Below are 14,719 nucleotides of genomic sequence, written 5' to 3'. Positions count from 1 at the left end.
TCCTGTATGGACTGCACCAGTCCCTAAGAAAGGCAGTGCCAAAGAATGCTCAAACTACCGCACAACTGCACTCATCTCACATGCTAGTAAAGTAATGCTCAAAATTCTCCAAGCCAGGCTTCAGCAGTATGTCAACCGTCAACTTCGAGATGTTCAAGCTGGTTTCAGAAAAGCCAGAGGAACCAGAGATCAAATTGCCAACATCCACTGGATCATCGAGAAAGCAAGAGAGTTCCAGAAAAACATCTATTTGTGCTTTATTGACTATGCCAAAGCCTTTGACTGTGTGGATCACAACAAACTGTGGAAAATTCTGAAAGAGATGGGAATACCAGACCACCTGACCTGCCTCTTGAGAAACCTATATGCAGGTCAGGAAGCAACAGTTAGAACTGGACATGGAACAACAGACTGATTCCAAACTGGAAAAGAAGTACATCAAGGCTGTATATTGTCACTCTGCTTATTTAACTTATATGCAGACTATATCATGAGAAGCACTGGGCTGGAAGAAGCACAAGCTGGAATCAAGATTGCTGGGAGAAATATCACTAACCTCACATATGCAGATGACACCACCCTTATGGCAGAAAGTGAAGAGGAACTCAAAAGCCTCTTGATGAAAGTGAAAGAGGAGAGTAAAAAAGTTGGCTTAAAGCTCAACATTCAGAAAACCAGGATCATGGCATCTGGTCCCATCACTTCATGGGAAATAGATGGGGAAACAGTGGAAACAGTGGCAGACTTTATATTTGGGGGCTCCAAAATCACTGCAGATGGTGATTGCAGCCATGAAATTAAGACGCTTACTCCTTGGAAGAAAAGTTATGACCAACCAAGATAGCATATTGAAAAGCAGAGACATTACTTTGCCAACAAAGGTCTGTCTAGTGAAGGCTATGGTTTTTCCAGTGGTCATGTATGGATGTGAGAGTTGGACTGTGAAGAAAGCTGAGGGCCGAAGAATTGAAGCTTTTGAACTGTGGTGTTGGAGAAGACTCTTGAGAGTCCCTTGGACTGCACGGAGATCCAACCAGTCCATTCTAAAGGAGATCAGCCCTGGGTGTTCTTTGGAAGGAATGATGCTAAAGCTGAAACTCCAGTACTTTGGCCACCTCATGCGAAGAGTTGACTCATTGGAAAAGACTCTGATGCTGGGAGGGATTGAGGGCAGGAGGAGAAGGGGACGACAGAGGATGAGATGGCTGGATGGCATCACCAACTCAGTGGACGTGAGTTTGAGTGAACTCCGGGAGTTGGTGATGGACAGGGAGGCCTGGCGTGCTGCAATTCATGGGGTCACAGAGAGTCGGACACGACTGAGCGGCTGAACTGAACTGAACTGATGGACTGCACTGCAAGATATTTTACTTACACACCCATAGAAACACATGTGCATAAGCAGAGGTGTAGAGCGACGATCATTGCATTACAGCTTATATTGGTGTAAATTAAAAGCAGCATGTAAGTTGGGACTTTCCTCGTGGTCCTGTGGTTGAGACTTCGAGATGCTGATATAGGGGATGTAGGTTCGATCCCTGCTTGGGGAATTAAGATCCTGCAAGCTGTGCAGTGCGGCCAGAAGATTTAAACAAGAAATAGCGGAGAAGCGCATTAATAGAGGAGTGGCCAAAGAGCATGAATTATGCTCACTGTGGGATTCTGTGCAGCTGTTGAAGGAGTGGAGGACACGTGGCGTGAAACACACACACACTGACCTGGGAAGGGCTTCTCGCACTCTCTGCCTCATGTCCACACTTCCATCTGTTTATGACACAAGACTGGGAGCTGACTGTGGCTCAGATCATGGACTCCTTATTGCCAAATTCAAACTTAAATTGAAGAAAGTGGGGAAAACCACTAGACCATTCAGGTATGACCTAAATCAAATCCCTTACGATTATACAGTGAAAGTGACAAGAGATTTAAGGGACTAGATCTGATAGAGTGGCTGAAGAACTGTGGACAGCGGTTTGTGACATTGTACAGAGGCAGGGATAAGACCATCCCCAAGAAAAAGAAATGCAAAAAGGAAAATTGGTTGTCTGAGGAGGCCTGACAAATAACTCAGAAAAGAAGAGAAGCAAAAAGGCAAAGGAGAAAAGGAAAGACATAAGCATCTGAATGCAGAGTTCCAAAGAATAGCAAGAAGAGATAAGAAAGCCTTCTTCAGTGGTCAGTGCAAAGAAATAGAGGAAAACAATAGAATGGGAAAGACTAGAGATCTCTCCAAGAAAATTAGAGATACCAAGGGAACATTTCATGCAAAGATGGGCTCAATAAAGGACAGAAATGGTATGGACCTAATAGAAGCAGATGATATTAAGAAGAGGTGGCAAGAATATACAGAACTATACAAAAAAGATCTTCATGACCCAGATATTCATGATGGTGTGATCACTCACCTGGAACCGGACATCCTGGAATGTGAAGTCAGGTGGGTCTTAGGAAGCATCGCTGTGAACAAAGCTGGTGGAGTTGATGGAATTCCAGTTGAGCTATTTAAAATCCTGAAAGATGATGCTGTGAAAGTGCTGCACTCAATATGCCAGCAAATTTGGAAAACTCAGCAGTGGCCACAGGACTGGAAAGGGTCAGTTTTCATTCCAGTCCCAAAGAAAGGCAATGCCAAAAATGGTCAAACTAATGCACAATTGCACTCATCTCACATACTAGTAAAGTAATGCTCAAAATTCTCCAAGCCAGGCTTCAGCAATACGTGAACCGTGAACTTCCAGATGTTCAAGCTGGTTTTAGAAAAGGCAGAGGAGCCAGAGATCAAATTGCCAACATCTGCTGGATCATCGAGAAAGCAAGAGAGTTCCAGAAAAACATCTATTTCTGCTTTCTTGACTATGCCAAAGCCTTTGACTATGTGGATCACAATACACTGTGGAAAATTCTGAAAGAGATGGGAATACCAGACCACCTGACCTGCCTCTTGAGAAACCTATATGCAGGTCAGGAAGCAACAGTTAGAACTGGACATGGAACAACAGACTGGTTCCAAACTGGAAAAGGAGTATGTCAAGGCTGTATATTGTCACCCTCTGTATTTAACTTCTATGCAGAGTACATCATGAGAAATGCTGGACTGGATGAAGCACAAGCTGGAATCAAGATTACCAGCACAAATATCAATAACCTCAGATTATGCAGATGACACCACCCTTATGGCAGAAAGTGAAGAGGAACTAAAAAGCCTCTTGATGAAAGTGAAAGAAGAGAATGAAAAAGTTGGCTTAAAGCTCAACATTCAGAAAACCAGGATCATGGCATCTGGTCCCATCACTTCGTGGCAAGTAGATAGAGAAACAGTGGAAACAGTGGCTGACTTTATTTTTGTGGGCTCCAAAATCACTTCAGCTGGTGATTGCAGCCATGAAATTGAAAGATGCTTACCCCTTGGAAGAAAAGCTATGACCAACCTAGACAGCATATTAAAAAGCAGAGACATTACTTTGCCAACAAAGGTCCATCTAGTCAAGGCTATGGTTTTTCCTATGGTCATGTATGGGAGTGAGAGTTGGACTATAAAGAAGGCTGAGCACTGAAGAATTGATGGTTTTGAACTGTGGTGTTGGAGAAGACTCTTTCGAGTCCCTTGGACTGCAAGGAGATCCAACCAGTCCATCCTAAAGGAGATCAGTCCTGGGTGTTCATTGGAAGGACTGATGTTGAAGCTGAAACTCTAATACTTTGGCCATCTGTTGTGAAGAACTGACTCATTTGAAAAGACCCTGATGCTGAGAAAGATTTAAGGCAGGAGAAGAAGGGGACGATGGAGGATGAGATTGTTGGATGGCAAAACTGCCTCAGTGGACATGAGTTTGAGTAAACTTCGGGAGCTGGTCTTGGATCCGGAAGCTCTGTGTGCTACAGTTTACAGGGTTGCAAAGAGTCGACGTGACTGAGCGACTGAATGGAACTGACTAAAATTGTTGAGTCCCTCCTGTCTTAGACTGGGAACATCTGGAGGATAGGACTTGAAATGTTCATTTTTGTCTTCCTAAGCTACCTTGCAGATGACACCACCCTTTTGGCAGAAAGTGAAGAGGAACTAAAAAGCCTATTGATGAAAGTGAAAAAGGAGAGTAAAAAAGTTGGCTTAAAGCTCAACATTCAGAAAACGAAGATCATGGCATCTGGTCCCATCACTTCATGGGAAATAGATGGGGAAACAGTGGAAACAGTGTCAGACTTTATATTTGGGGGCTCCAAAATCACTGCAGATGGTGACTGCAGCCATTAAATTAAAAGACACTTACTCCTTGGAAGGAAACTTATGACCAACCTAGATAGCATACTGAAAAGCAGAGACATTACTTTGCCAACAAAGGTCTGTCTAGTGAAGACTATGGTTTTTCCTGTGGTCGTGTATGGATGTGAGAGTTCGACTGTGAAGAAAGCTGAGGGCCAAAGAATTGATGCTTTTGAACTGTGGTGTTGGAGAAGACTCTTGAGAGTCCCTTGGACTGCACGGAGATCCAGCCAGTCCATTCTAAAGGAGATCAGCCCTGGGTGTTCTTTGGAAGGAATGATGCTAAAGCTGAAACTCCAGTACTTTGGCCACCTCATGCGAAGAATTGACTCATTGGAAAGGACTCTGATGCTGGGAGGGATTGGGGGCAGGAGGAGAAGGGGACGACAGAGGATGAGATGGCTGGATGGCATCACCGACTCAGTGGACGTGAGTCTGAGTGAACTCCGGGAGTTGGTGATGGACAGGGAGGCCTGGCGTGCTGCGATTCATGGGGTTGCAAAGAGTCGGACATGACTGAGCGACTGAAGCTACCTTGGCTCCGAGTGGGCTTTCAATAAAGGGTTTTGAACAAGTGAAAAAGATAGTAAATGAATGACTGAGTGAAATGTGTGATTCTGAACAAATAAAAGGAACTAATGCATAAATACGTTTTGAAGATATGAAAAGAATTCAGTTCAGTTCACAACTTCAACTTCTTCAGCGTTACTGGTTGGGGCATAGACTTGGATTACTGTGATATTGAATGGTTTGCCTTGGAAAAGAACAGAGAACATTCTGTCGTTTTTGAGATTGCATCTAAGTACTGCATTTTGGACTCTTTTGTTGACCATGATGGCTACTCCATTTCTTCTGAGGGATTTTTGCCCACAGTAGTAGATATAATGGTCATCTGAGTTAAATTCACCCATTCCAGTCCATTTCAGTTCGCTGATTCCTAGAATGTTGACTCTTGCCATCTCTTGTTTGACCACTTCCAGTTTACCTTGATTCATGGACCTGACATTCCAGGTTCCTATGCTCTACTGCAACTCTTATATATAGTGAGTTATATATAGAGTCAACGTTCAGAAGCAGAAATTAATTCAAGAAACATTTGTCGAAAATCGTACATTTAAAATGTTTTAATGATACATAACATTACTTTCCTATTCCTATTGTAACAAATGGTCACAACTTAGTTAGTGGTTTAAAAGAACGGAAATTTATTTTCTTACAATTCTGGAGGTCAGAAGTCTGAATTGAGCCTTAAGGGGCCAAAATCAAGGTGTCAGCCGAGCCTCCTCTGGAGGCCTTAGGAAAATGGTCTCCTTGCCTTTTCTAGCTTCGCTCGTACTTCTTAACTCATAGCCCCTTCCTTCATCCTCAAAGCCCTTCAGTCCAGCCTGTTTCTGTTGTCACATCTGCTTTTTCTAACTTTGTCTCTTGCTTTTCTCTTATAAGGATGCATTTGATTACACTGTGCCCACCTGGATACTCCAGGGTGATTTTCAGATATCAAAATTCTTAGCGTAATCAATTCTGGAAAGTGTTAAGATAGTATCTGCGCAGGTCCTGGGCATTACGCAGTGGACATCTTTAGGGGGCCATTTTTTTTGTCTGTCATAGTATATCTTGTTGCTATTGACTGTTCTCGTTTCGAGATTTTATAATGGAAGGCATCCTACCACTGACTGTCACTTCAAATGCAAATTTAGAGAGTTTTGAGCTTGTGTTCTCTTTTGCTTGTTCCATTTCAGAAAGTAAATTCATTTCCCAAGAAGACAAATCATTTCTTCATGTTGCCCATAAAAAGCGGCATGGCTCAACCAAGGAAAGCATGCCAAGATGGACTCAGCCCCTCCTGTGGAGACGGTGGTCCCAGAAACGTGTGCTGGTCATCCAGGACGGCAGAGCGCTGGCAGTCAGCCAGCTTTGTCGGGCGATGGCACAAGTGTCTGAAGCGCGTCTATGCAGCCCTGTGGTGTTTCGGTGATCGGGTAATGCAGGGCATGCGTCTATGCGCTCTGTGGTGTTGCAGTGATCAGGTAATGCAGAGTACGCTTCTGTGCAGTCCAAGGTGGTGGTGGTGGTTTAGTCGCTAGGTCGTGTCCAACTCCTGCGATCGCGTGGACTGTAGCCCGCCAGGCTCCTCTGTCCATGGGATTCTCCAGGCAAGAATACTGGGGTGGGTTGCCATTTCTTTCTCCAGTGCAATCCATGGTGGTGTGTAATTGGGTAATGCAGAGCATGCTTCTGTGCACTCTGTGGTGTTGTGGTGATCGGGTAATGTGTTAGCTGACAGAGGATGATCCCTAACACAATCCACCTCTTTCTAGCTCGAATTATTTCTGACTCTTAAAGTAGACAGTGGAAGCCAAAAGGAAAGGTGTGAATAATAGTAAAATGTTCACTTGCAGTGTGTCCTGCACCCTTAGGCTAAAAATAGCATCTCAGAGTCCAGCTCCCATATTCTCATTTCCCCTCTGTGATTCCTTAAGTGGGCAGAAGTGTGTCTCATTATATAACCCTGTTATAGTGGGAAGAGAAGCTATATTTAAATATGTTTGTGGAGAATCCATTGTCAGCTACAGATACATATTTAATTACTGTAAGGGAGAAAAAACCCAGAAATTTAAATACGATGTGGGGGTTGATTGTATTCAAATAATTCCGCCTAAAGGGAACTGAGCAGTGTTGTTCAAATGGTTGCCTCTTAGGAGACAGAATGTGCATACGCATCTATAGCCCTGCTTTGTTTAAATACAGAGGCTTTTTGCAGTAGATGGAAAGACAAATGAGAAGAGAAAATCATTTAAATTTCACCCTTTGGAAATACTCTAGCTTGGGAACCTTCTATTGTTTTCCTTGGGTGTGGTAGAGTATGCTTTTGTCTGAGCTGTGTCTCCCCCTTCTTACATCCTGGGCTAAAAGCTTTACTGTTGCAAAGGCTCAGATCCCTCCCAGTGACAGAGAAGGGCCTCCAGCTCAGATGGTTTGGCTCCACACGTGTGTTCTATACTCACCCAGGGTCTAGGTTCGCAATAAACAATGAAAAAATTAACACAGATATTCATTCATTCATTCAGTTCCTAATTAGGTCGTTGCTGTTGTTCAGTCGCTCAGTCGTGTCTGACTCTTTGCAACTGACCCCATGGACTGTAGCACACCAGGCTTCCCTATCCTTCACCAACTCCCAGAGCTTGCTCAAGCCCATGTCCATCGAGTCGGTGATGCCATCTAGCCATCTCGTCCTCTGTTGTCCCAACTCCCAGAGCTTGCTCAAGCCCATGTCCATCGAGTCGGTGATGCCATCTAGCCATCTCATCCTCTGTTGTCCCAACTCCCAGAGCTTGCTCAAGCCCATGTCCATCGAGTCGGTGATGCCATCTAGCCATCTCGTCCTCTGTTGTCCCAACTCCCAGAGCTTGCTCAAGCCCATGTCCATCGAGTCGGTGATGCCATCTAGCCATCTCGTCCTCTGTTGTCCCCTTCTCCTCCTGCCCCCAGTCTTTCCCATCATCAGAGTCTTTCCAATGAGTCAGCTCTTCGCGTCAAGTGGCCAAAGTACTGGAGCTTCAGGTACTGCTAACTCTGATCGTTTTCTACGGATAGAACCCTACTGACACCAAATATTCATGAGGCTTTCCAACATCAACCAATTTCCAGCTCTCTGGACACCAGCTCAGTGTTGTATGATTCAGTTTAATTCTGACACTTTGTGTGAGTGCTGAGTTGCTCAGTCGTGTCCGACTCTTTGTGACCCCATGGACTGTAGCCTGCCAGGCTCCTCTGTCCATGGGATTCTCCAGGCAAGAATACTGGAGTGGGTTGCCTGTCCTCCTCCAGGGATTTATGCAGACCCAGGGATCGAACCTGCCTCTCTTACTTTATGTGCTGATGGTGATGATGTTGGTGATATTGATGAAAATGCCTCACAGTTAGTAAGCCCTTACTTTTTGCCCGGTGCCATGCTGAATACTGCACACACATCAGCTGGTAGTGCTCTTACCGGCCCTCTGTGGCAGGTGCTCCTGTGGCTCCGCCTTTCCATTTTACATTTGCACACACATCAGCTGGTAGTGCTCTTACCGCCCTCTGTGGCAGGTGCTCCTGTGGCTCCGCCTTTTCATTTTACATTTGCACACACATCAGCTGGTAGTGCTCTTACCGCCCTCTGTGGCAGGTGCCCTGTGGCTCTGCCTTTTCATTTTACATTTGCACACACATCAGCTGGTAGTGCTCTTACCGCCCTCTGTGGCAGGTGCTCCTGTGGCTCCGCCTTTTCATTTTACATTTGCACACACATCAGCTGGTAGTGCTCTTACTGCCCTCTGTGGCAGGTGCTCCTGTGGCTCCGCCTTTTCATTTTACATTTGCACACACATCAGCTGGTAGTGCTCTTACTGCCCTCTGTGGCAGGTGCTCCTGTGGCTCCGCCTTTTCATTTTACATTTGCACACACATCAGCTGGTAGTGCTCTTACCGCCCTCTGTGCAGGTGCTCCTGTGGCTCCGCCTTTTCATTTTACATTTGCACACACATCAGCTGGTAGTGCTCTTACCGGCCCTCTGTGGCAGGTGCTCCTGTGGCTCCGCCTTTCCATTTTACGTTGGCGTCTGTTTATTTCCTTGGCGGTGCTGGGCCTTACTTGTGGTGTGCCGGGCCTTTGGTGGCAGCACGTGGGATCTCGTTCCCTGACCAGGGATCGAACCTGGGCTCCCTGCATTTAGAGCGGGAGTCTTAGCCACTGGACCAGCAGGGAAGTGAGAAGGTGGAAGTTTAATGGAGTTAGTGGACGTGTCAGGGACGTCTAGGAAGAAACCGGCTCATCTAGGGCTCCAGTGTAGCTGTCCCTGACTTTCAACGTGTGCTGCGTCTCATTTAATGTTTTCACTGTGCTGTAGTGGTTGGATTGAACTGCATTTTCTTTTTTTTTTTGTATCAGGAGGTCAGATGTTATGAAGATTAAAAGAGACATAATGTATGTTTAATGTTTGGCATCCATCCCATATAAAATGCTACATAAATATTAGGCATTTTATAATATTAGATCTATTTCTTTTACTTATAAACTATTTAATATAATCTTTATTCCTTCCATTTCTATTATTGCCTTTAACATTTCATACCATCCTGAAATGATTAAATTATTTATTCTCTATCTCTATAGAGATACAGAAGTTACGAGTGCCTGTATAATTGAAGATGAGAGAATGACAAGACCTCTGTAATGTCCACAGAAAGTCAGAAAGTCTTGATTTAGGTCAGAGTTTCAAGTTTGAATATGATGTACTCATTTTTTCAAATAACTAGCTTATGTTTTAAGCAAATACCATGAGATCTGTAACACCATCCTCTTGTGATTTAGTAAGGAGAAATGGGTTGCTTAAACATGATGCTTTGCTCCTTCATTTCAAAGTGAATGATGCACCAGGAACGGTATTTGTGAATCTGTCTCTATACTGTGAGATAACCAATTTGTCTGACTTTTATCTTTGAATTAATAGTTGTTTTGGCTTCAAGGAAATGTGGTGCATTAGACACTGAAGATTATCTGTGGCACATCTTCCTTGTAGGCTTTTAGTAACACTCTGTTTCAAACTCTCAGAAGAGAATCCTGTCGTCTTAGCGTTTTGGTTTTTGAAAACCAAGTGTGTTCTCCATTCTGTAGAGCAGGTAAGTGCCTATGGAAGCTCCTTGACCTGCAGCCTCGTCAGCTCTCAGACTCCTGTTGCTCGTGTTTTGGGGTCCTCCTCCTCCAGTTGATGGGACCAAAGGCATCTCAGTGGAGCTCCTAGTTCAACCCCATCCTCCCAGTTGCTTATGCGATGGATCACCCTTCGGTTGTCCTTGACTCTTCTCTTCCTCTCCCATTTGGTTTGGCAGCCCCTTAGCAAATTCTGTTGCCTCTAGGTTCAAAATACATCTAGGATTTCATTCTTAGTAAAACTCAACGTTCAGAAAACTTCAATTGTAGCATCCTGTCGCATCGCTTAGTGGAAAATAGATGGGGAAAAAGTGGAAACAGTGACAGATTTTATATTCTTGGGCTCTGGAATCACTGTGGATGGTGACTGCAGCCATGAAATTAACAGACACTTGCTCCTTGGAAGGAAAGCTGTGACCACCCTAGATAGCATATTCAAAAGCAGAGACATTACTTTGCTGACAAAGGTTCATAGAGTTAAAGCTTTGGTTTTTCCAGTAGTCATGTACAGATGGGAGAGTTGGAACATAGAGAAGCCTGAGAGCTGAAGAATTGATGCTTTCGAGCTGTGGTGCTAGAGAAGACTATTAGAGTCCCTTCAATCCTAAAGGAAATCAATCCTGAATATTCATTGGAAGTACTAATGCTGAAGCTGAAGCTCCAGTACTTTGGCCACCTGATGTGAAGAACTGACTCATTGGAAAAGACCCTGAGGTCAGGAGGAGAAGGGGGTGATAGAGGATGAGATGGATGACATCATTGACCCAATGAACATGAGCTTGAGCAAACTCTGGGAGATGGTGAAGGACACGGAAGCCTGGTGTGCTGCAGTCCATGGGGTCAGTTGCAAAGAGTCAAACATGACTGAGTGACGGAACGAGAACACTGGCGTAGGGCGTTTGCGCTCACCATCTACGTGGGGTGTTTCCTTGGGATGCCACCGTGCCCCCTCGCATCTCCTGGCCCTTCCTTTGGTTGGACCTTCTATGAGCAGCCTCTGACGGACCCCATGTCTTCTCCCGTTGACCCAGTTCTTCACTTTCTGGCCTCACGTCGCTTGTGAGCGGTGGTGGTGCTCATTTTTATGATGCAGCCTCTGACACCAAGTGTGTCCAGAAACTCGGGTCAGTTCTGCCACTGCCTCCTGGAGTTAGCACAGACTCCAGAGGTAAAAACCTTGCTCCCAGGAGACGTCCCTGCTGGAGCTGCCAACCGCAGCGGGGGTGCCCAGGCTTCCCACCCTTCTGCGGGGCCGACCATAACTGTGCTGTTCTCCCAGCTTTCTTTTCAGGTTCAGAAATTTGCCTGAACAACTCACAGAACTCAGGAAAACACTTCACTTGCATTTCCCTGATGACTATAAAGGATTCAACTCCAGAACAGCCCGATGGAAGAGATGCCTGGGGCAGGGTATGGGAGGGGACTGTGTGGGACTTCTGTCCCCTCTCTAGACCTGCCACCCTGCCAGCACCTTGATGATCTCTTGGTCCTTCAGTCCTTGAACCCTGCCCTTTGGGAGCTTCTATGGAGGATTCATTATGTAGGCGTGATGGACCAATTCATTGGCCATGGGTGTTTCTGTCTCCAGCCCTGTGCCCCTCCCCAGAGGTGAGGGCTGGGTGTGACTGCTTCCTTTGGCTGATCGAGAGGCACCTCATTAGCATACACTTAGGATTAAAGGAGTTAGTTGTGAGCAATAAAAGATGCTTCTAAATTCCTGTCTTTCCCATCACTCAGGAAATTCCAGAGGTTGTAGGAGCTGTGCCAGGAACGGGAGACAAAAGCAAAATACACATTTCTTACTAGACCACACCTGCCAGCCTGCTTCATACTCTACTTAGATGTTGATTGCCTGCCTGCACCAGCTGGCATTAAACTCCACTGCATCATGTGCTTTAGGACTGTGGTGCTGGAGAAGACTCTTGAGAGTCCCCTTGGACTGAAGGGAGATCCATCCAGTTGATCCTAAATGAAATCAGTCTGAATATTCATTGGAAGGACTGATGCTGAAGCGGAAGCTCTGAGGCGAGGAGCCAAGTCATTGGAACAGAGCCTGATGCTGGGAAAGATTCAAGGTGGGAAGAGAAGGGGACGGCAGAGGATGAGAAGATTGGATGGCATCACCGACTCAGTGGACACGAGTTTGAGCAAGCTCCAGGAGACAGTGAAGGACAGAGGAGCCTGGCGAGCTGCAGTCTGTGGGGCTCCAGAGTCGGACACGACTTGTCACTGAGCAGCCGCAGCAGCAGCAGCACATGACTTTTGTCGGTTTTGTGTCCACTCCTGTTCAGCACCCGAAACAGTGCCTGCTGCACCACAGACGATCAATATGTATTGAATGAGTTGCTTAATTGACTGAAATCAGATATTTACTTAACAGAGTGATGGAGGCAAAGATGAGTTTATACATCTTCCATGAGACTCAGAACCCAAGAGAGGGAGAGAGAAGAAAGTGATTTTCTAAAGAGCTTTCTGGTTTGAATCTGAGTCTTTGCTGGTACTGTGTTTTCTTTCTTTCCCTTGGAAAGTTCTTGAGCTTCTCCTGTCTTCTGAAAATAACCCCCCCTATTATAAAGCAAGGTTCAAATGGATTTTCCATTTGTTGAAAGCCAGAGTATCTCGGCTCATGCAACTCTTTGTAGAAGAGCAAAAGCAGTGGGCCTGGCACATGATAGGTGCTCAATGAATATTTTCCGAAGCATGAATATTTCCTAAAGACAAGAGGCTTGTATTTCCTATTGGCTAGAGGGAGAGAGTGCCCGCAGTGTGCTTGCGAGCTGGTGTGGGGCAGAACTGGGAAGCTCGTTTAGACACTCTGAAAGGACAGAGCGGGCATGGCCTCTCTGAGGGCATTTCACTTCACATGCCAGTACAGATGTTACAGGATTAATTAGACACGTGTCTCTAAGGTCAGCGTCAGGGACCAGACTTGTTCCGGCTGCAGAACTGAAGCTCTGAGATTCAGACCTGCGAACTGGCGCTGGTGCTGGGCTCCCGGCTGTGAAGCAGGCTTAGCCACGGCCCACCCCTCTTACTCTCCTTTCACCCACCTCCCCGCACCTTCTGAGTCTAACCCAGCTTGAGTCCCCTTCCATTTGGAGGTGTGGCGGGCTGAGGGAGGAAGAGCTGTGCTGGGAGAGGGGAGGAAGGCCCACAGGAGGGGAGTCTCGGGTTGAAGGGGGGGCAGCCGGAAGGCGTGAGGCTGAAGATGCCGCGTGGCTGCGGTCAGGACACAGCTTGGAGCTCTGTGCCTTCATCCCTTTGTCCTTGTGGTTCAGTCCGGTTCCCTTGCTGACGCGGCCGATGATGTGCTGGGTCCTCCGAGGTGCAGTGAAGATTAACAGGACCTGCCCTGGGGAACCCCAGCAGCTCCCAGAAGCCCCAGTCTCCGCCCTTCTGATCACATCATCTCATTTCATGACCTGATTTCAGTAATACCTGTTATGGTAACTTAGGTGACTCAGTGGTAAAGAATCTGCCTGCCAATGCAGGCCATGTGGGTTCCATCTCGGGCTCAGGAGGATCCCCTGGAGGAGGAAATGGCAACCCACTCCAGTGTTCTTGCCTGAGAACCCCACAGATAGTGGAGCCTGGAGGGCTACAGCCCGCGGGGTCACAAAAGAGTCGGACACGACTTGGCAACTAAACAGCAGCAGGCATGGGGACCAGCACTGACGTGGGTCCTTGTTGGCCGTCCAGACCTCCCTTCCCTCTGCAGCTGTGCCGTGGGGGCAGTGAAGGTGTTGGTTGTCTTTTCTCCATTACTCAGCACAGGGAAAACGAAGACGAGGGGGAGATAGGGGATGTATTTGCCGGAGATCACACCGTGGAAGGGGGCAGGTTTCCAGCTGCGGCTCCTGAAGCGAGTTTACACAACACTTGTCATTTCTCGGCATTTGTATTCTTCCTCTCTCTTATCTTCTGTAATAACTGATTTTCATTAAGATAGTTAGCATACTTTTGAGCTGGTGGCTAAGATTTATCTGTATCAGATTAAAGACCAGACCTTCAAAAGAGAATGAAAAAGATTGGATTTTTGTTGCTCTGTGGCTGCCTGGTTGCAGTTCGTCTTCAGCCAGAGGACAGCCCTCTGGAGAAGAACGTGAATGGAGGGTGGTCCTTGGTGGGCGATGGCCCCTGTCTGGGGGGAGAGCAAAGTTCCTGCTCTGCTCGCGTGTTCAGTACTGCAGGTGGCGTGGGTCTGAACACCCAGGTTATTCACAGCGGGTCCGATGGTGACTGTCCCTGCCCTGAAAGGAAGCATTTCCCCGAGGGTGGGAGGCTGGCCAACGTCGCCTGGGCTCCGCAGAAGGTGGGCTCCTGCTCTCCTGGTTGGCCAGAAGGCTTTGTGTTAGTCATTCTGTTCACTGTGGTACAGGGACCAGTGGGACTGGGGGCTTCTCAGGGGGCACGGTGGTAAAGGATCCGCCTGCCAGTGCAGGAGACTCAAGAGACGTGGGTTCCACCCCCGGGTCAGGAAGATCCCCTGGAGAAGGACATGGCAGCCCACTCCGATGTTCCTGCCTGGAAAATTCCATGGACAGAGGAGCCGGGTGGGCTACAGTCCATAGGGTCACAGAGAGTCAGACACGACTCAGAGAGATGATAATTTAGGCAGGCCTTTCGTCTTTACTGAAATTATAGAGGGGTGTGGTAGGAGTTGTACTCCAGTCTTCTGACGCTTCCCGTTTGGTGATTCGATCTGTTTTTGAAGATTTGGCTGCAGATACCGGCCAAATACTAAGAACCAAACAGCTTCTTAGTTTTCA

The 14,719-nt window shown here is 46.7% G+C and overlaps 1 protein-coding gene across 2 annotated transcripts in view; it reads left to right on the top strand.

The window, feature by feature from the left end:
• Window positions 1–14,719, top strand: part of DOK5 (docking protein 5) — a 151,307-nt gene that overhangs the window by 31,044 nt on the left and 105,544 nt on the right. Inside the window, exon 2 of one of the 2 annotated variants that reach the window (XM_070380999.1) lies at window positions 6,001–6,288. The exons of the other annotated variant lie outside the window; for it this stretch is intronic. Within the exon in view, the coding sequence (XP_070237100.1) occupies window positions 6,001–6,288 (288 nt within the window). The remainder of the gene's footprint in view (window positions 1–6,000; window positions 6,289–14,719) is intronic. 2 annotated transcript variants of the gene reach the window in all.

This window comes from Bos mutus, chromosome 13, assembly GCF_027580195.1.
Source record: "Bos mutus isolate GX-2022 chromosome 13, NWIPB_WYAK_1.1, whole genome shotgun sequence".
Taxonomy (NCBI): domain Eukaryota; kingdom Metazoa; phylum Chordata; class Mammalia; order Artiodactyla; family Bovidae; genus Bos; species Bos mutus.
This window is presented reverse-complemented; position numbering and strand designations above follow the sequence as displayed.